This window comes from Kryptolebias marmoratus, linkage group LG6 (assembly GCF_001649575.2).
Source record: "Kryptolebias marmoratus isolate JLee-2015 linkage group LG6, ASM164957v2, whole genome shotgun sequence".
NCBI lineage: Eukaryota > Metazoa > Chordata > Actinopteri > Cyprinodontiformes > Rivulidae > Kryptolebias > Kryptolebias marmoratus.
The window spans coordinates 15422585-15444741 of record NC_051435.1 but is presented as its reverse complement, the minus strand read 5'-3'; the positions used below and the strand labels follow the sequence as shown (position 1 = coordinate 15444741).

Below are 22157 nucleotides of genomic sequence, written 5' to 3'. Positions count from 1 at the left end.
CATTCCATATATTCAGGTTTCATTCCATATATTCAAACTTTCAAATATAAGAATACATATACAATAATTTCCTGAACGGCATGCCATAATATATATATATATATATATATATATATATATATATATATATATATATATATATTAAAAAAAGACAAATAAATAAATAAAACCCACCACCTGCAGCCCCAGCAGCAACCCTCTTCCCGTGCTAATGGTCTATGGGTCAAGCCAGTGACCATAAACACAAGAAACCCTCCGAGGCTGCTGCAGACAAATATATGTGCTGTCCAGATTCCTCAGTTTTTGCTTTCAAAGCCATGTACTCAGTGTGAGGTGGAAGGCTTCCTGACATGCAAAAATATACCAGTGGCAGCACTCGTGTCAGCACCGTTCTCCCCCACTTTGTGAAACAACTCAACCATCGTGGCTCAACATGCAGTCGAGTCGAAAACGTGGGAGATTATAGAGGTTACCGTCGACTCAGCTGAATTCATAACGTGACTGTGACACGTATGGTGGCTCCTTACAGTCCTTATTCAGAAAGTAAGAATTAACACTTCCACAGAAACTAAATAATAAAAAAAAAACACTACTTCAGATTAAGTGCTGGAACATAGTCAAACATTTAATCACCTCTAAGTTGTGGTGTGCTCCAAACAGAGTAAAAACTATAATAACAGCTCACATATTTAGCTTAATTTGTGTAAAACGGAGGTATTGCCATATTTGTGTTTATTAAAAGGTCGATTAGCTCTAGCAGCCATCTTGAATGAGGCTGAGCTGTAGATGTGCACCCAATCATTACTTTCTGAGCAATTATGTGACCCCCCCTGCCTTTCCAGGTGGTGGGCCACTGTCCACATTCAGCAGATAATATAACACTGAAGAGGAAAACTAAATATCACAAAGTGGACTGGGAGACATTCCACTCTCCCCACTACAGTAAATGTGGCATTATGTTATTACGCTAGATGGTAACTTTTTCTGAGGCTGAATTTAAGCACGACTTCACGGTGACTCAGAGTAAATTGCTGATTTTAATTCACATCCCTGGAAGAGAAACCATTCAGACTCTGTACAGACGTCTGAGTAACGACAGCAGTCAGTGTACCTTATAACAGAGCCAATGCAGAATCTTAATCTTAAAGCAAAGGAAATGCAAAGTAAAGTGACTCAGTTATAACTGAAACTTGTGTACATTGACACATTTGGTGGATTAATTTGGATTTGCACAAATCTTTTGATAAATGTTTGGAAGGAAGAAAAAAAAAACATTTTTTCCCTCTAAAATCTCAGACTGGTGTGAAGGTGACGGATAAACAGTTGTGCTGAAAAACATCCCATGATCTGAATAAAAACCCTTTCCAGGAAGAAAATAAAATAAAAATGCCACCTTATTGTTGCTACCTTGCTGCAAAAAAAAAAAAAAAAAAAAGAGATGTCAGGAAGGCGACCCTGATGCTGTTTGTGGGCGAACCCAATCAGCTCAGTGGAGTTAGTCGAGTTCTCTCACCCCTGCTCTTTATTTTGTACACAGACGGCTGCAGGTCAACTTCAGAGTCACATCTTGGCATTTCCCAACGCGCTTACTGGTGCGACAACAGTTTCTTTAATTATAACGTCTGTAAGAACGAAGGAGCTCATTGTGGATTTCAGGGAGAACGAGAGGAAGCCCAAACTCAGCTCTATTCACGGGAAGAGATGTGGAAATTGTAAACTCGTACAAATGCTTGGGAACAGTGTCCGGTTCCAAATTAAAGGTTGATGTGAACACTGACTGTATTGCCAAGCGAGGTCAGCAGAGAATCCACCTAATGAGGAAGCTAAAGAACATTCTGTGCAAGTTTTAAGAGTCTTTTCTTGAAAGTATTTTGACTTTTTCCTGTATTTCCTGGCTTGGTGGTCTAGGAAATAATAGGGGTCCAGCAGAGGCATGGAGACAGGGAGATGGTATCCAAACAGGACAAAGTCCATGTCCTCTGAATTTATACTGATGCCTTCGGGCTGCTGTTTCATAGCACCATGCAAGAAAACAAAAGAGACAATCGAACTCTTTTATTCTTTCTGCCATCAGGCTGCTTAAACCTTGATGGCAGCACGCAGCTTCGAGTTCCTCCCGTGGCTCTACCACATAGTGCTTTAAACATGATGCTAATTCCTCTTGGTTTGTTGTTGTCCGCTCTCAATACGGTTTTTTGTTGTCGTTTTCGGTGGATATCTGGCCAACTGCTGAACTGAATTGCCTCTTGGAGATAAATAAAGTCTTCTGAACTGAACAACTAAAGCCACAAAGCGAAGCCCGAGTCTGACTGCATCAGCGGGCTCTGCAGGATCCCCTCTTTTTACGGACACACACACACACACACACACACACACAGAGCCTTTAGCAGCTGCTTTGCCTTTCCTCATTTCGTTTTCACCCTCCTGCTGATTTCTGTTTATCATCCGCTCCCTGGTGATTGTTATTCTGTTCGTAACTCTCCTCCATCTCCACAACTTCTCCGCCACCGTGAACACGCGCAAAAAAGACTCCCTGACAGAAAGCATTCATCATGTGAGCGTGGTTTGCGTGCCAAAAGGATTTTTACTGTTAAATCATCATTTTATCCACTGTAAATAAAACTCATTTCAGTCACAATGGGGTTTAAACCATTTTGCTGCATATTTCATGAGCAACAATATCAGCTTATTTCCCCCGGTTTAGCTAAATGTCTTATTTTCTGCTTAATCTTTTCTGTGATGTCTTCATTTTCTTAAATCTTATATTTTCCTATTGGTTGTGCAACAGACCCATGGTACCTATGGGAGGGAAAAAAATAACTAAAATGTGCCTTTGATTAGACAAGGTCAATCTTTTTAAGGAAATTGTGTAATTTCACAACTTTAATTCAAATGTATTACCCCACAACCCTGCCAGCGAGCTGACAAAAAGCTGCGCCGTGCTTCATTTTTACGTTCCACCGACTGAAAGGAAGTCAGTGTCGGCAAAGCTTTGCCAGGAGTTGTAGCTTTGAAGCAAAAAGAGGACAAAACAAAACGATGAACACCTCCCTTTCCTTTACAAGATTCAAAATATGTTTACGTAGAAAAAGAAGATGAGAATTAGTCCTCGATCTCCCTCTGACCAAACCACTGGCTGGGAGAACCAGAGGTCCACTTATCACTAACGATGTCGAGAACCCCCCCCCCCACACACACACACACACACACTGAGTGTCGAGTTGGTGTGACCCGGTCTCCTGACCTCCCTCCCTCTGTCCCTCTCAGTTCTACAGGTGTTTCCTGATTCTGTTCCACTGCGCCGACTGGTCGTCGGAGAACGGCAACACTTCAGTTCAGTCCAAGATGACGGTGATCCCTCTGAGCCGCAGAGTCAACAACAACACGGTGGCCCAGATCTCCACTGACGCTCTCAACTAGCGTTACTCCCCTAATGTTTGGACACAAGCCTGGAAATCCTGAACAACATTCCCGACCCATCAGCTCTGATGTGCCGTCGTAAGGGCCTCCGTTAATCCCAGGCTGCTTTTCCAAGCTGCAGACATTTGTTCCCATGATGCTGGACAATCAGATCTGACCTGACAGTTTATCATAAAAAACACGCTCATTAATTGAAGCCGTGGCTTTATTCACGAAGCTTAAACGTCCCCCCCATGCCAGATCTATCACTTACTGTTAGACCAGATGACAGCATTGCTTTAATTGTCTTCTCAGTGTGCAACATTGTGTGAAACCAGCACAAAAGAGAAGACAACATGCGTGCACTGCTTTCCAACCACTGTTTGTTCATTTGAAGCGTCTCTGTGCTCATTTTTTTGTGAAGAAAAAAAAAAAAAAAACTGGTAATGATGGTTGCAGTCTTTAGGGTTTTGTTTCTGCTTGTTCGGGCTTACATCTGTTCTAATTATTAGCTTCAGGTTCAGCTAAAGAAAACCTGTGCAGACTGAAGCAGTGCATCCAACACAGCGATCAGTAGCCTTCACGTGGACCAGAAACCTCTCAAACAGCTGAAAGACGAGCTGAAGTCCATAACCTTCATGGAGCTGAATGTTCATGCAGTCATGGTGCATTACCCTTTAGCTCGGTGTTACTCAGAAACGTCGGAGGCCTGGTTGCTCGTTTCTCTTTTGACGCCTGGCAACACTGCTTTAACCTGTTGTATATTTTACCACCGTTTTGTTTTATTCTTTTCTTCTTCCTTCCTTCTTTCAATGTTTATCCTCAAACCTTTTGAAAACCTGACTTCTGCAGTAGTAAGTTCTATGAATTTTTATTACTTTGTTATGTGCGAACGCATCATAGTTTCATTATTTTGGCTGAATTTTTATTTGTTTTTTTCCCCCAGAACAAACCAGCTGCCGGCTCCTTCATGCTTTTTTTAAAAAAATAAATCGGTTTGTCTTTGTGCCACTGTAACGCTGACTAATCAGAAATCTGTGCTCTGATCAGTAGTTGTGGAAAGGTGTTCTGAATAAAATCTCCTCCTGCCTTTACTCCAGCCTTTGTGGTGCTGTAAATGTGTGTAAAACGTCACTTCCTCACACCTCCATCTCGTACCGAGCTAAGACCTGGCCCGTGTGGGTTCCTCCGTCTGTCAGTCAGCGTTCTTTTCCTCCTCGTTACGGTCCGCTTTGTTTAACTACACAGTATTTTTTCTGGGTGCAGTTTGTGTTCCATCAAGTTCCTGTTGCCCAGTAAGATCCCTGCTCTCTGGACAGAGGGACACAGGAGCAAAGCTGCAATGTTCCTCAAAAAAAATGAACAAAACGCTGAAACGTGGCATCCATGTTGGAGCGTTTTGACCACCTGAGGTCATGCTGAAGGAGTAACTGGGTGAAGGAAGTGTGTGTTTCTGGCGTCTCCATCTGGTCTGCAGAGCTCTGAAGCAGAAGCCACAGAACTGAGCGTTTATCTGTGCAGATAAACACGACTGATGGGCTCAATTTGACTGTTTTAATAAACATCATTACTGTGAAAAAGTCAACTTCTGTATTTTAAACTGAGGAATGCCATGAAAGCATAGATTTTTTTTCCACGTTTTGCTGACTAGTCATGTATTTGTTGATCCACATCTGTCTAAACCAGTGATTCTCAAATGTTTTTTTGTCCTCTCCTACAAAAGTTGGGGACAGAACTAAAGTTCATGCGTTGTTCCAACTCACGCTTGTGTTTGTGCGACACAAACCACATTTCCGTGGCGTTTTAGACGGATGGGACCGCACGCTGAGGTGTTTGGAAAGTGTTTCGGGTCTTTTGTTTAATTTTTAAAGTGGAGATTAAACAAACATTAAGAACCCGTTCCAAAAGCAAAGACCCGTGCGACAGATGGGATCAGTCTACTTTCTGCTGCACACGTTCACAGTAGACGACAGCGTCTGAGTAGCTTCTGGTTTAGCGATGCAGTTTTAATGATGCGGGCGCCGAGTGAGCGTTCAACTTGCTCAACCAGTCAGAGCATCCCGCTGTATGAACCAATTACATCCCATTACATCACTCAGGAGTCCCCGCCGAGCTAAGATAGTCCTCTGAAGCAAGAGCTAAAAAACAAGGTCACAGTTCAGGCAGCGTGAAAACAAACAAAAGAAAAGGTAACAGTGAGGAGGAAATTCTTACAACCAGACCAACGGGACCAAACTGTGTTCTACTTTTATCTATGACTGCAATTTTATTAGAAATTGCAAGTTAAACAAGTTTCAGATTTCGATAATTACGAGACGAAAAGACGTTAACGTGCATTTATTGACTTTATTTTATTTTTCCTATGCGTTTAAGGTTAAACCATTTCTCCCCTCACCCAAATTTACACGAGCACAGCATCTGAGGGGAAACATGTTTCCACAACCGTTTATCTTTAAGGATTTTTTTGTTGCCTATTGGTTGGAAAAGAAGTCACCGTGAAGTCGACCTTTGTAACCTTCATCATTTTACGCTGCTATGTTCATTTTTCAGTTTTATTTCCATATGTATTCTTATTTGATTACTAATAACGTCTCATCTCATGTAAAAAAACAACGATGGCTTCCTTCCACAGACTGTATGCACTGATTGTTGCTCCTTTGTGAACTGAATTCATTATAAAGCTGCACAATTTATCCTCAGTATCAATATCACTAATAAACTGCACAGACTTTAATATATCAGACTGATCCCCCACTGCTGTAAATGCCCGCAACCAATTTAGATGTTAGTTACTTAAATCAAAAACTACATGGAGTATTGAGCACTGTGGTGGCAAAACAGGAAAACAGGATTGTCTAAAAATGTGGCTTCATCACAACAGATAAAACGATATTTAACAATAATATTGCAATTTCATATTTTCCTATCATACAGCCCTGGTTCATTATATTTATCTCTAAACTTAATCACAACATAGCCCCATCCAAACATAACTTTGTTATCTATTTGTTTCTAAAACTGGACCAGACTCACGCAGCGCTAAATCAGACTGTAATTTAGAGTGTGAGCGTCTGGGATGTTTGTGTTAGTTCAGGCAGAGAAAACGATGAATGTTTGTCCCCATGTACTTAGTGTGTTTCATACGCAGTGTTGCACTCATTTAAATATTCATGCTCTGTGCCAACGACCTCACTGTTGCTCGGTCTGCTTGCACAGTATTGCATTTAATCTTTAAACGGAAAAGGAGCAAAAGTGGGAAGTCCTGAAATAAAAGATTGAATGCGATGTCCTCTCCGGACTGAGTCGGGAACATGTTCAACATAGTAACAAAGTGGAACGGCCGGTCACATTAAATATGGATCAATATAGAAATGTTTCCGAAGCTGCAGGAGGCGCCCCCTGCTGGAGTTTAGGAAGACTGCTTCGATTTTTCAGCTGAAGATCAATCATTTGGGTTTTAGGCGCCGTTATTCCTACTTCCATCCAGCTGTAGCCATTACAAGAAACAGGGAAAAATTAAATAAATTGTGACACTTTATGGTCAGTGGATAAAGGAAATATGAGGGTTTTGGGAAAAGGGTTGTCCAAAAAAGGAGCAACATAAATAAGCACATTAAAGAAAAATAAACATTTATCAGCTGAATAACAGTTTGACAGAATTAATCCATCTCATGTGAGACTAAAAATGTGATTTTATTTTTTAAAGCTGACAGGAGCTAATTTGCAGCACTTCTAACCTTAGGGGTGAATTAGAGCCACTGAGAGGCAAACAAAAGCGTGCTGGCATTATTTCCAATAAATCAAATGAGTTGAGTCTAAATTTCACTGATTTGTTTGTTTGCACCATGCGCTTTCAAAAATCAGTACTTCTCCACAAACAGATTCTGACTGACATCATTTTAGTATGTTTTCTAAGTATTGTGCAGCCCTAATATTTATTTATATTATTTTGCCAATAATATAGCTTGAAAAGAAAATTATTTTTTGCCAAGCACATTCAGTATTAGCAGTAAACATAGTTGGATTATTTTGCCAGTCTGTCTGTTTCTTGTTAGATTTCTTGTAGACACAGCTGTGTGGTTGCCCAGGAATATTTCTATATATATATTTATATTAAAGCACATGACAGCCATGGGAGTTCATACTGACATAGTGATGAGTTTCTGAGACGGGCCTGCAGTTGTCATGTTTCTGAAATCTGCGACGTGAACATGCTGCTTCGGAGATTGAAGCAAACTGACGCTGGAGGCTGACAATGCCACGGTGCACGCTGAGCATGGAAATGCTAAATAACCTGGGATTTTCCAGGTTTGTTTGTTTGGTCTGAAAGCAGGCGGTCTACGATGCTACGCCTTAAGAGTTTATCCAGAGGATGCTTGGTTTTAAAGTTCAGATTTAGGTACATTTTTGTTTAGGCTTGCAGTTTCGTCGGTCTGACTCAGGGTAAGCAGCCAAGAAAAAGGTACCGTGTACAAAGATGGAACGATAAGGATGAGTGTGTGCATTTCTGGAACAGAAAGATAAGAGACAACTACTCTGTGCGTAGGCATATATCTGTGTGTGTGTGTGTGTGCTCACCTATGAAGCCAGAGGAGGGAGGATTGGGCTGGATGTTCTCCTGAGTGTTGCTCTGAATCAAATCCCAGAGTTTCCACACGTAGCTGGGGTGAAGGATGTAGAAGGGCTGGTCAGGGTGGACCTTACGGTGATCCACGTACGGTCCGAACAGGTCGTAGTCCGGGCTGGTGTACCACTGATGAGAGGGGAGAGAAACAAAGATGGCATTTTATGATAATTATCAATGTCTTTATTTGTGCTATTTTTCCTTAAGCCCCCCCCATTGTTGTTCGGTTGGTATTTTTCTTTTTCTATCAAAAATCTGACGGGGGTCCCCTGCGCCCCTCCTGTCCAATCAGTGGTGGTTGTTTAAAGATTGCTGCACCCATGGATCAACAAAAAGGATCAAAAACAAACTCGGGGAGGAAGAAAGTCACCATTTTATTGCGAATAAATTTACATTCTGCATCGTTATGCGGATCGGGGATGAGACGGGGACTCGTCTAGGCAAACGTTTACACGTTAGTTTTGGTCAATCAACGAAAGTCGCCGGCAAAAACGCAGCTAAATGACGGTTTGAAACGGTGATTTTCACCAGCTGGCGGCTACTTTTGAACCCCTGCTTTACTCTCTAAAACTGGACATGAAGGGTTTTTTGAACTTTAAAGCTCTTATATAAAAACACTACAGACGCTTAAAAAACCAGACCACTCCGACCACTTCTAGCTCAGCTACTCTGAGTTTTTGTCTGCCTGTCTTATTAACAGTGCTGTCAGGGGAATGAAAGACAGGTGCACGATCCTAATGAGAGAATGGATTTTTCAAAATCTTGGTTCTTTTCACACTTCATACATCAAAACGTCGACGTTTTGTCAGCTTAGATTATTACCAAAGCAGCTCCTAAGATGCTGTTTGGCTTTTAGAGAAGGAAACTGATGTGTGTTAGACAGCAGGATGTTGGCTTCCTTTAAAATGTCTTCAGAAATTTTCTACTTCATTATAATCAAAAGACGGTAAAACACAAAGACATTTTATACAAATGTCTTCAGAGGCTTTTTAATATAATGTTTGAAAACATCATTTAAATTGCTTATTTTAAACGTTAATGTGTACACAACAAAAAAAACAGATAAAAGTCTGGACACGTTTTAATGGGCGAACAGAAAACTGCAGCCTTTCTTTCATCTTCCAGACGAACTGGCCTTTCGGAGCCATCATCAGTCCATAACGGGCAGCTCGCTTTTTCACTGGAGACCAAACAACAACAACAACAACAACAAACAAAACAAAACTGCATTCTGAATTTTAATTGAAACCCTGAAACGTGTCTCCTGATTGGCAGCCTCACAACAGAGCTGGAGAGGGTTTGTTTTATCTAAATGAGCAGAGAACAAGCCGTGTTGTTATGAACACGGAGTGGACCCATCTGCAAGTTTCTGCAGAATTCTGGCTCTTTGTTTGAGTTTTCTTCTGCAGTTCATCCATAACAGATGAGCTGAATAATGAATGAAGGCTTCTAAATAAGATATCCTTTCCTGGCAATCTACTGTATGTTTTATGATTTTTATCATATAGTGTTTCATTTTGTGTTTGATTATGTGATTTTAACTACTTCTAGAAGAAACTATATGTGAATTTTTGGGTTGAGATGTAAAACGGCTAAATAAAATTAGCTTTTAAAGCGTCTAAAAGATAAACTGAAATATCATTTTATATGTTTTTTCAAGGGGAAAACTATAAAGAAACTGAATCTGCACTTATTTATTTATTTATTTGTTCATTTCAGTTGTTGTCTTTAAATGAAAAATTTGCAAGTAAAAGTTGTGACCAGCTGCCGACCAGCACGCCGAAGGGACTGAAAGTAGGTCAACAATGGCGGCGTGTTTTGGGAACGAGAGGTCCAACAGTTTTCATGCGCTGGTTTGTATTTGTGTTCAGATTTGAGTAAAGCCTGCAGATAGGTTTTTAAAACGATTAAAATCAAAATGGACTTGAAAACCGGCTGCATTTCACCCGTTTTTTTCTGGAAAACATAAAAATCGATGAGACACAGACTACAAGCAGCCTAATGTAGGTCAGTCACGTGACTCAAGCTTCCATTTGGTTTTTAGCAGAGTCAGCCCAGTGCTCTGTTTACATTGAACGCATACCCACATTTCAGAATTGCATATCAATACATCTGGGAAACAACTGGAGTAAACACTGTCAAATCGCACCTTTTGATATAGCTCAGGAGAACCTTTTGTTTTGTTGGATTTCCTGGTTTCAATGAGAACCTTTAAATCTAGCAGCAGTGAACCGTTTGATTGTGTAACAATCACCGTTCGGCTGTTACAGCCCTAATCAGAATAAAAGAGCTAAGGAAAAATTATTAAGCCTTGGGCATTTTTTTTAATATATCCTATTACAAAAAAAATAAAAAAATATACTGGAGAATAATTTCAATCATTCAAACGGAATGCCACCCACAGCGAAAAGGCAAATCAATTTTAATGGCGAATCTGAAAGCAGAGGTCCAGGAGCTGATTGGATTGTGGCAACCCACCATTTCCTGTGAAAATAATTCAAAGGAGAGGAGAACAAAAAGGTTGGAAAAAAAAAAAAAAAAGGACAGACAGAAACAAAAGTCGCAGCTTGTTCAAGGACATGTCAAAATCCTATAGAGGGTGGAGATAAAGATGAGAGAGCAGCAAATATGAAGAGGGGAGCGAGTTCACTGCAGAGGGTAATAAGCGCTGATGCCATGTTTAAATGACCACCGTGGTTACTATAGCAACATAAGAACGGGAAGATGTCTGTACACGGTTCTTCGCTAAGTGCCCTTAAGATATTTCTAGTGATCCCAGTGCGTCACGATGCCACAGCTGTAAGATCTCTGAACGCAGCTCAGGCGCATACCTTGTGCAGGTTCACAGAGTAAGGTGCAGGGTCCCAGGCCACCAGAGTCACATTCTTATAGATGGAGCTCGTGTTGAACTGATAGGTCGGGTTTGCCAAAATCTGCAAGGGAGAAAACGCGACACGCGAGCGTAAGGACACAGCGTGCTTTTACTTTCGACAAATTGACAGTGCAAAGCAGTATTTCACATCCTTTGAAGGGGGTTCTGAGGAAAGGTCGTGGACAATCATCATCATCGTCTTACCTGTTGCAGATAGCTCTCTGAAGGACCTCAGTTTGGAGAAATCGAATTCAGTTCTTTTTTTTAATATACTTTATTTACTTTTTTGTTAGTTTGTTTGTTTTTTTTGGTATTTGTCTGCCTTAGTTGTTTGAATCTGAAAAACTATAAATAAAGAAAGATAACAAATAAGACCAACCATCAAGTTTAATTCTCAGGTCTAGTCTTAAATCTTATATCTTTACGAAGCCTTCAGTTTCATTTTGCACATTTATTTATAAAAAATATCTGGTTCTTTAAGAACAGAAATAGCTTATAGTTTAATTCCGTGTGATTCCTGTGCAGCCTTGTTCACTTCTGGCAAGAATATTTGAATATTTATGAAGGAATCACTGAAGTATGAGACTGATGGTGATAAAATAGTGTTTGCAGGAATGAACCGCTGCAAATTTTATGAGACTGGAATGGTTTTTTTTAGGACAACTGCAGTGCCCTATGTCTTAGCTCTGCTTGGAAGCAACGCTAATATTCCAAACCCAGTCAGAATTCATCCGTTTCTTTAAACCGAGGTTATTCAAAGAGCTGTCTGCAACAGGTAAGATATTAACTTTTCATAACCCTTCCGCAGAACTCTGCCTCAAAAGATCCAGACTACTGCTCCTCCCGTCCCCAAATCAGACATATGATGCACAGATGGATTGCACAATTATTTTTTAAATAGCTAATTAAAATGCACAGAGAGGATTTGGAGGAGTTGACCTAAATTTAACCTGAGGAGCTTTTAGGATTTAATAATCAGTCAGTGCCAAGAAATCTGAGATCTGCAGCCGACTTCATGTCAAAGAACCGGAGTAAAGTGCTTAGAGATGTGGCAAAGAAAAGGAGAACATCACTGAACACGGAGGAAGAAAGATGTGTTCGTGTGGGCTGCAGTCATTCGTGATGACATCATTGGACCTTGACATCTGAGACTGAAGATTTTTTAGTTTTTTATGGAGGGTACTTTCTTCTAGCATTGGTACAGGAACAATTCTTAATAATTCAAGAGGGTCATTACTTTTCTGATCTTCTGCTTCTGCTCAGATTTTAGTTTAATAACATTTTGGACAGAGTGGTGTTTAATTTTTTTTTCCTTTAAAAACACTAATATCTTAGTGCTTTCTGAGAAATAAAAGTTGCTTCAAACTTCTGAGGGTTTACAAGGTTGTCGATGAATTGCACGCCTCTGACATAAATATGTCTCCATCTATCCATCCACCACATATAAGCATGTAATAATTATTTTGATCTGCCCAAGGCCAGACTCTGACCTACCTGTGAATTGATTATGCGGATCGAAGTTTTGTTGCCCACGTCGCGCTCGTATCCCTCCGTTGGTGCCGAGTTGAACCGTAAAACTGCGTCGTGGGAGTCTGAAACACAAAAGCCATGAACGCCATGAAAGACAAGATAAAACAGGAAAGGAACTGAGCTTGGGGCGTTCGTATGAACGTCTTACTGTGACGATATAAAGACGAGCAGGAATCAGAACAGATTGCTGATGAGCTTCTAAAAAAAGGTTCATACCCAATAAATCTATGTAAGCTATGAAAATATTACAAATTAATATCTTACCTGTTGTAGATGGCTCTTTAAACCTCAAAGAGTCATCTATAACAGGTAAGATATTGTTTATAACCTTTCCACAGAACCGAGCATCAAAAGCTCTGAACTCTCTGTTTAAAGTTTTAAAAAGGTAACACACACTGTTCTTTAGATGCACCCTATTACTCCATTAGAGTCTCGATTTTGAGGCAACATCCAAGATGTTTGAATTAAAAAAAAGCAGGCCTACTGTGAAAGTGTGCTGTTATAGATATTATAGAGGGGCCCAAATGCAGGAACACGAAGCAAAATCATGATGAAACAGGACTTTAAGAACTTTAAACCATGGAATACAAAGGCAACAAAACGTGACTCTGCTGGGAGACGAGTGGTGAGTCCTGAGGATAACTAATGTCTGAAATAAACCAGAGAGCAGAGTGAATAATCACACCTAAAACAAAAACAATACTAGGACAAAACCAAAGACCAAGCCCAAACTATGGCAAAGAGTTTATGGCAGAAATGCAGATTCTGATTGCACTTATTGTCAGCAGCATCCAGCAGGCTGACGAGCAGCACTCAAAGTGCTCTCCGGTGGAAACTGTGGGCTAAACAAGCAGACCTTCACTTTAAAAAGTACTCCTATCCTGCTTCACATATAGTTTAACATCATTTTATTGTCATTTATATCCTTCACAGTCCACAAAAAGCATCAATTCTCCATCGTGACGGATGGCGGTACCAGGAATAACCAACCCGTTCTCGCCCGTTGGCCGATGGATCCATCAGTTTCAGCCGCCCTGCTCTTGTGCTGAACTGACAGGAGAACAGATGATCCTTCAGCTCAGACCTGAAACTCCTTCAACAAAACCTGCTGCAAACACTTGAGCGCGGCCAGCTGTTCTCCTCCTCCAAAGTAACAATTCGACAATTCCATTTTGTCAACAACAGGGACGTGTTTTCAAGGAGGAATCTCAAAACCAAAATGATGTTTTTAACAAGTGCTTCTTTTTCTTTTAGAAAAAGAAGCACTTGTTAAAAACATCATCAAGGTGATGGTTGATGTGACTTCAAATTGACAAACGCATTCATATGGGCTCCCAGTTTTAATTTGCAATAAATATAATTATTTTCCTTAGTCTTCTCTGATCATTACATCTAAAACTGAGATAACAGCTCTCTTGGTTCCTTTTCTGCAGTTTTTAAAAAGGAGCCAAACGAGCTTCAAGCCGTCAGGCCTCATCAGATCGTCCCCCTCTCCCTCCGCCCACCCATAGGCGACGCGTAAAAATGTAAAAGACATGAAATATGTATCGGATCATTTCGGTGCCAGGATGTAGCCAGGCGCTGTGAGCGGAGCCGCCTCTCACCCTGCGTGAACCGCGACCGTGTACGGCTGCGACCCAGACCAGGGCTTTTCATTAAACAGGCTAAAATATGAACAGAGTCATTTTTTATTGGAGCTCACATCTACTGAACACATTCAGGGTTAAAGATTTTCTCAGGGGCAGGTCTCCCATGTTTTGTTCAGTCTTTAATTAAATTTGAAAGGTGGGCGGTAATGTTGTCCATGTCTGTTAGCAAAATATTTCATGAACCAGCGGACAGATTTCAATGAAACTCTCAGGAAGCCATCAATAGGGGCAGAGCTACAACTAATTCACTGTAGGAGTCAGCACGATTCAAGATGGCCGCCACAGCTAATCAGATTTATCAAAACACAGGAGTGGATATAACTCATTTACAGTCAACTGAGCTAAACTTTGGTGTGGTAGTAGCTGAGGATCATCTCAAACACCCAATCTGAGCACTGCTGTGGAGTCGAGCCTGTTTGCAAAACACCAAACGAACCCCTGGATGGATTTTAATGAAACTTTCAGACAGCAATCATTCAGTGGACTTCTACAACTGATTAACTTTCAAACTGAATCCATTTCAAGATGGCTGCCACAGCTAATTGAGTTTAGCCAACACAAACACAGCTGTAACTCAGTCAGTTTTACAGACACTGAGCTAAAATGTGATGTTCTAGGAGCTGAGATTCAGCCTCAACACATACTCTGAGCACAATATCTTACAAAACGTTACTTAGATTTGACCAAAACAGCTACAAGTTTGTCATTTATCAACAAAACATGATCTTAGTTTAAAACTCTGGCATGAAAGGCAGCGGGCGATCGGCATTCCTTCACTATTTAGGAGTTTGTGCTTGCTTTTAACACTCAGGATAAATGTTTATATATCGCATGTACAGTTGGCTCAGTAATTGGCTCACAAATTAGAATTAAAGCCCTAGAAAGAGTATATCCTGTCACATAGGAGAGAAAGTTTTTTCTGCTTCACTGTATCTTTTAAAAAGAAGGTAAATTTACAACCGTTTTGATCATAAATAGCTTAATTTACATTGAGGACTTGTTTTTGACTTTGTGTTGGGTTATCATTGAAATGACTTCTTTTAAAAACACTCATTAAGCAGCTTTGATCCAACTGCATCAACAGCCTGCCAACCCATTTATTTACCCCGGGATATTCAATAATTTAAAAAAAAAAATAAAACAAAAGTCTCATTTGTTGAACATTAAAAACACATTACCCACCGGGGATACCATAATGATTAGTTTAAAAAAAAAAAAACACAAACAAACAAAAAAAAGAAACTAGTCCTTTGTAGCCACATGTCCAGTCCACAGGGCTGCCTCAGAAACCCTGAACAAAAAAAGAAGCTTCTGAGGTATTATGTTTAATTATTTTAATTCCATAATTTCTCTGAAAAAGATGTTTGAATCTTTTGCATCTCAGCGTCATTCACCATGCTGCCACTAGAGGGCACCATCAGCCAATCGTTTCCTGAATCCTTCTGACACCAGTGTCATCCAAAAATCAAACAAAAATAAACTTATTTTCTTTGAAAAAGCAATAAATTTCATTGTCAAACTGACAAACACATGTCCATGAATGTGTTGTGTAATAAAAACAAATGAATAAAATACCTGTAATCATTTATCATCTATCATTCTAATTTACTTAGTTAAAATTTCCAGAGTCCTAAATGTGTTAAATTTCACAATCCTCTCAGTAAAGTCACTTCAGGACACCGAGGCTGTGATGATGCGATGGATCTTGTTCCACTGAATGTTACGGAGGCTGTTGCTGTTTTTGTTCACCAGCTGATGGCAGCCACGCACCGCCACGCTTCCAGACACTGAAATTAACCAAGTCCTGAGGAACAAAACATTCCCCCCTCCCAAAAACAAAAACCGGCTTCAGCCAGAGAAAAACGCTGACATCTAAATGCCAGAAAAATCTGCATGTGGCTCAGAAAAAAAAAGCAAAGACGATTCATCCATTTTTGAAGCACAACGAACATCAGTAACCAGTTTCATTGTGTGGGTTTGGAGCGCCGCCTTCTTGGGGAAGGACAGTGGAGAGAAAGAAGGAAAAACAGGATCTGTGCTGTTTGACATCCTGTAGAAACTAAACCTGAGATGTAACGTCAGACTTTAGAAACACAGGGACTTAGTTCTGTGGTTAACTGGCTTTAAAATAAATAGTCAGAGCGGGGCCAAGAGCAAAACGAAGTGCTGCCGTCCAAACCCAACTCCTGTGTCATAGAAACATTTTATAAATGTTTACGCCAACAATAAATAGACATTAAAGTTATTACAATAAGACTTATATAGCTGTAAGCTCAAATAGTGGCAGCAGCAGCTAGCTGTAGCACTTCTGACAGGGCTTGTTGACCTGTTTGTTTTTATTAAACAATTTATTTCTGTGTTTATATTTCTTCCTCTGTCCACATCTTCTAACAAAACGCCCCGCGCCACCAGCTGGAGTACGTCCACATTAACATCAAAACACAGAAAAACAAACAGGTTTACTTTAAATTCTTATTTTAATACCATTTTTTGTTTCCTTTGAGTTATTAATCGTTTCAGCAAACAACGCCAAACCACCAGAACTCTTAGAAATCTCTACATAGGAAAAAACTTAAAATACAAAAAATACATTTTTGTCAACAACAACAACAATAAACTGTGTGGATGGAGGCCTCAGATTATTTCTACCAGGAGAAAAAGTCATGACTCAGCTTTTAACAACCTCATTCCCCTCCTTTTAGTATTTTATCTTTACTGTAAAATAAATAAATTTAAATCATCAGCTGTCAGAATAGCTGCCAAGTGGCTCACGGCTCAAACATTTAAACACTCGACCCTCCAGAAAACTCAAAAGCGGTGCTTTCACCGTTTAGTTTATAGATGAAACAAACAAATGAGCCACGATTCGTTCACGAGTTAAGCTGGACCAGCCGTTAGCTCATCAGCTTGGTCAAAAATAGATTACTTCCCTAAACCGAGATCTTTCAGAAAGCCATGTACGACGGGTAAGATACTAATTATTTAGAATCTCTTCAGGGATCTGCGGTGGCTCGGTAGTCAGCGCCGCGGTGCTGTAATCCTGAGGCTGCAGGTTCAAGCCCAGGTCGCGGCAGGAAGGGCATCCGGCGTAAAACAATTGCCAAATCTTTTGAGAGAGTTTGCTCGCTGTGGAGCAGCCGAAAGAACCACCTCTGCACAGAAACCCACTTTAAAAAGACCTGAACTATCCCTTTAGGTTCTATAACACGTTTAATCTGTGGCAAAGGACAGAGGCTGACGAGCTTTGTGCTTGAGGAATTTGCAAAAAAAACAAAAACAAAATAAAAATCACGTACAAAAAACTTAAAGACATGGTGGCTAAAAATGAGAACTGGCTGGTTCCTGTTTGCCCCTCCCCCCCAGCAAGGTCAAATGTTCTCCATTTTTTAAAAGCAAAAAAAAAAAAAAAAAAAACTAAATGTCATTTTATCAAATCAGTGTGTCAAAGAAAATATACCCTTGCAGCCTTTGGAGGCATACTTAAAGAGGCATTTAGTCAGCATTTCTGTGCATTTGCAGGGAACCTGTTAGTGCCTTGAAGCCCTTTCACATCAAGGAGAGCTGCGCTCGTTGACAGACCAAAGCAGAAAGAATAATGTTTCCACTGACACGGCACAACAAGTTCATTCCACTGGGTCGAGTGCAAAAAGCAGGTTTACCCGCTTCGGATTTTCTCAGAAGCTTCTTTAGTCTGTTTTATTTTGAAGGACAGAATTAGGTGGGGCATTCAGTCCGTTGTACAAATCTGCCTGCAGAAACAACAAGGCAACCATTTCAGAAAAACCTCCTCTTTCATTTTCCCCGAAGTCTCGGCGAAATGCGGGGCAGCTATATGTGATGTGAAGAAGCCCGACCGGGGAGGGAGCTTTTTCTAGTGAGCCATCTGTCGCCGAGTTCACACTCTCCCCGCTTACCGGAGCGCTGCCAGAAAACCTCTCTTAACAGAGGACGCGCGCATTCAAAACGCAGAAAAGATGTGTAACCTGGGAGGCGCGCGCTCGTCTTTGTGTGTAGTCGGCTTGACAAGTTAATCCGCCACAGAAAGCGGGAGCTCACGCCAGTCACCGCAGGCACAGATGGGCGTCTGTTGATCTTCCAGTGAAATGCAGATGCCGTGAAACTCGACACGACTTGAAGAGGGCTCAGGACAACGAAGACCCGACGCCCTTTGACCTGCCGGGAGTCCGCTCAGGTTCTGTAAACTCGTTCGGCGTGTGTGGAAATCCCTTCCAAGCTCACCTTTCTTCAAATGACACCTCTAATCTGACGGAATCAACTCAAACACAGGACACAAACACAAATTACACGACATCGAATAAAGTTTCAATAATCACACAACGATAAATAACAATCTGGTACATTCTGTACTTTGATATCTTGTCAAATGAAAAAAGGCAGACCAGATCAAAATATTGTTCTCAAAAAAAAAAAATCAATCTTGATCCACTCTGTTTTCTCTGCTTTCAAGGACCCAGCTTCCCGTGTAACATTTTAGATCTTCAGGCTTTCTGAGGATTTTACTTTGGATGTTGGATGATTTTCAGAGTTATTTTCAGTCCGTTATTTGTACCTGCCTATTTTCACATCGACTGCTCACGTGTTAACCCACCTAACAGTGACCTATGAGTCATTTAGGCATAAAAGAGACCTAGTTTAAGAAATTAACTTGTGTTGTGTCTACACAGTAAGAGTCAGTCTTGAAGTGCTTTTATTATTATTTTTTTACTGGCTTCCTGCTGCCTGTTGCTGTGGTTACATCAACAAACAGATGACACACGCTGGGAAGCAGAGAGTCGTTTTCACACCATTAAAATTATTGCTCATATCTTTCAAAGAGGAGTTCTGCGGAACGGTTATGAATAAATCAATATCTCACCTGCAGTGGATAGCTTTTCGAACGACCTCCGTTTTGGGGTAACGGTTTAATTTTGACCACGCCGCCGAGCCGACGACCTGCTGGGTTGGTCATTAATTAACTCACTTTCTCAACGTCGTTCAAAGACCCGTCTACGAGCAGGATAATCCTTGTTCAGGACCTTTCCACAGATCCCCTCTTCAAAGGATCTGAATTATTGCTTTAGGGTCAATTTCAAAGCGGTAAACGGGCTAAAAACTTCATATATCTTGGTATAGTTGTCCTAGTGTTCTTAAAACAAACAAACAAAAAAAAAGGAAAAAAGTGGAGCACAAATCCTGAAGTAGAACACTGAATCTCATTTGTAATCTGTAAAACACGGTGGGGGATCTATGATGGTTTGGGGCCTCATTGTAGCCAGTGGTGTTATCGTACATCACGATGAAGGACACCGTTAATGGAACAAAAGAACTTCAGTAATCTTAAAGAACTGGCCTTCCCAAACAACCTAACAGAGTAGAACATCTACATACAGAACCACTCTGTGTAGATGTGTGGGGCAACTGTGTTATTCCATTAAGATAAAACTGCCCTTAGTCAGTCAGCTTTTTACCATCCCAACAACAATTAGAGACATCAACACGTATAAATCATTTTAAACAATGGCTGATCAGAGGTCAGATGTGTCAACATTAAACCCCTGCCGCTGAGATAATGGGACCCAGAGTAAACCACGTGTTTTTATGATTTTATCAGCATTGTTTGTTAAATTATCATGCATCTACCAAATGTTTTAATTGGTTTTATTAATGTTTGACACTCAGTGATGATTTTATGCTAAAGAATAGCTATGTTGATCCTCAGAACTACTTCCTCTTGTATCTTACCGTTTTCTGCCATCATTGTAGCTCTTCTATTATGAACTAGCACTGTCTTAATATGTCGTTCGTAATTACTGATGGTTTTATTGTTTAACATTCGGTGTTTTCTTGCCATTGTACAACAGGCTACCAGGACTACAGATGGAAACTAGCCTCTGTCCTGTTAAAAATAAAACCCGAATTGAACCCTGATGTCAACATTTTCTATGTAGTGTTTAAAGTAATCATGTTGACAGCAACCAACCAAAAACAAGCTACAGGATGACCTTCAGGAAACCTGAAAAACTTCCGGAAGACAAAAACAAAACAAAACAAGGAAGCTTGCTTCTAAAAGAAGTTCAGACTGTGTTGGTAAAAAATAAAGTGATCTAACAAATCTTTTTAGAATTGCACTAACTCTGTGCCTGCTTTACTGCATTTCCATTTTGTTTGAACACTTAAAAAAAAAATCCCTACATTTGTTTCCCCGATTTACATACAATTTTATAAAGAAATGGAGGTGTCACTCAAAGTTGTACAGAGAATCTGCAGCTGTGCAAATACAAGAATTAAAGACTAATCCACTGATTTGCTTAAATCGTGTGTGTGTTTGTTTTCTTTTATGCTAGTTTCATTTGAGCCACTCCTTGGTGTTTTTGACAGGTGAAAAATGTCTAACAGTGCAAAAAATTTAACCGACGAAAGACCAAATCATGATTCCATGTTTGACTCCACACACTGGGCTTTTTTTTTTTAAATCAATTTTTTTTATATTACTGATTTTCTTGCAGGTTCACATTTGTTGCATCTCGACAAAAAAAAAAACATGCTTTTTCAGTCAAGCAATTAGTATTTTGTAGAAGATTCTTCCTATTTCCACACAAATACTTGTAACAATACAGGGATTTCTGCAGGACTTGTTAATCTTTTTAAAGATTTTGCTTTTTTTGTACATAAAAAGGATGCTAAATTGCTTTTCTTTAATACAGGTTTGACCTGTGTATGCAGGCTCTTAACATCTTGAAGCTGCAGCTTTTATTCATAATTTCTGACTTGCTTTACCAACTGACAACAAAGAAAAATATTGAACCAAGCAAAATAGGGTAGTTTTACCACATGTATTAAGATACAGTATATGTCAGCACAGTGTGTGGGAGAAATCTTGGGACCAGATCATGTTATAACTATCCTTACAGAGCAAAACATCATCTCCTAACATTTGACGACTGCAGAGTTTACCAACTTAGTTCGCAAAATGTGAAAAATCAGCGTTCAAGTTCATCACTTACCGATTTCTTTCCCCAGTCCTGAGCGCAGCATGGCACCAGCAGATGTGACAACTGCGCAGGACTTGAAGCTGCTCTTCTCCTGCTGTCCGCTCAGATTTTCCAGGGGAAGCGAGGGCACAAAATCAACCCAGCCCAGAGAGGAGAAGGGCTCCTCCGACCCGTCCAGTGTTCTCAGCTGCGCCTGGGCTTTCATTTGGCACAGCAGCTCCTTGGCACTCTGGTTGGTTTTGCGATGTCCCTTGTAGGAAACACTGTGTTTGTTGGCACTCATATATTCCTTCATGGCTTGCTGCAGTCGAGGACTCAGCATGTTGGAGGACACGCGGCCCCTCCACAGCCGATGCACCACAGAGTCAAACTTGGAGAAATAATATTCCTCCAGATTGGCGGAGTCGTCGCCAGCCCTCTTGCCCCCTGGAGCTCTCCTTCTGCTTCCGAGCTCTTCATTCTCGTTTTCTCTCCCATTGTCTTCCTCATCACCATCGTGGTAATGAGTTGTATCGTCATACTCTGTGATCTGAGATGTTCTCTCACGACTCTGGGCTGCAGGATCTGAAGGAGAGCCCACATTCTCGGTACCGAAGGAGGACCAGGCAGCTAGGCTCTGTGGGTTCAAGTAGTCCTGGTGGTTTACTTCCTGGCTACCATAGGGAGCACCGTTTGGGCTCTGGCTAACCTCCACGCTGGTCTCTGGGGTTGAGGAGCTGCTTAAAGGCCCCGGTTCGGACTTTTCTCTAAGATATGTTGTAGGTCTTGATCCCAAGATGGCGTGCTGCGGATTGGAGGCTTGTATGGAGGTTAGCCGGCGGGTGTCGGGGTGCTGGGAGAGCAACGAGCCCGCAGAGGTCAGAGGCTCATCGGCACGGGTATCCAGGAAGTAGGAGAGGAGGGCAAGAAAAACGAGAACCCAGGCCAGCATGGCCACCAGCGCCAGCTTCCGCCACTGCCTCATGCTGGACTTCATTGCCTCGTCAACTCTCACAGACGCCTGCTGCGCTGGCCCGCCAACTACGCCGCAGCCAGGACTGAGTCCAGAGGTCAGCTGGAGGTCCTGTAAAACAAAACTCAAAGTTACTGCT

General features: G+C 41.0%; 2 protein-coding genes across 2 annotated transcripts in view; one reads left to right on the top strand and one right to left on the bottom strand.

Moving 5' to 3' along the window:
• tmtops2b (teleost multiple tissue opsin 2b) overlaps positions 1-3426 on the top strand; it is a 24892-nt gene extending 21466 nt beyond the window's left edge. Inside the window, exon 4 of the mRNA XM_017410279.2 lies at positions 3268-3426. Coding sequence (XP_017265768.1) covers positions 3268-3420 — 153 coding nt within the window. The 3' untranslated portion in view covers positions 3421-3426. The remainder of the gene's footprint in view (positions 1-3267) is intronic.
• st6gal2a (ST6 beta-galactosamide alpha-2,6-sialyltranferase 2a) overlaps positions 1-22157 on the bottom strand; it is a 55299-nt gene that overhangs the window by 5934 nt on the left and 27208 nt on the right. Inside the window, exons 3-6 of the mRNA XM_017410278.3 lie at positions 21079-22129; positions 12390-12487; positions 10855-10956; positions 7978-8152 (exon numbers count right to left, since the gene is read on the bottom strand). Of these exons, the coding sequence (XP_017265767.1) occupies positions 7978-8152; positions 10855-10956; positions 12390-12487; positions 21079-22042 (1339 nt within the window). The 5' untranslated portion in view covers positions 22043-22129. The remainder of the gene's footprint in view (positions 1-7977; positions 8153-10854; positions 10957-12389; positions 12488-21078; positions 22130-22157) is intronic.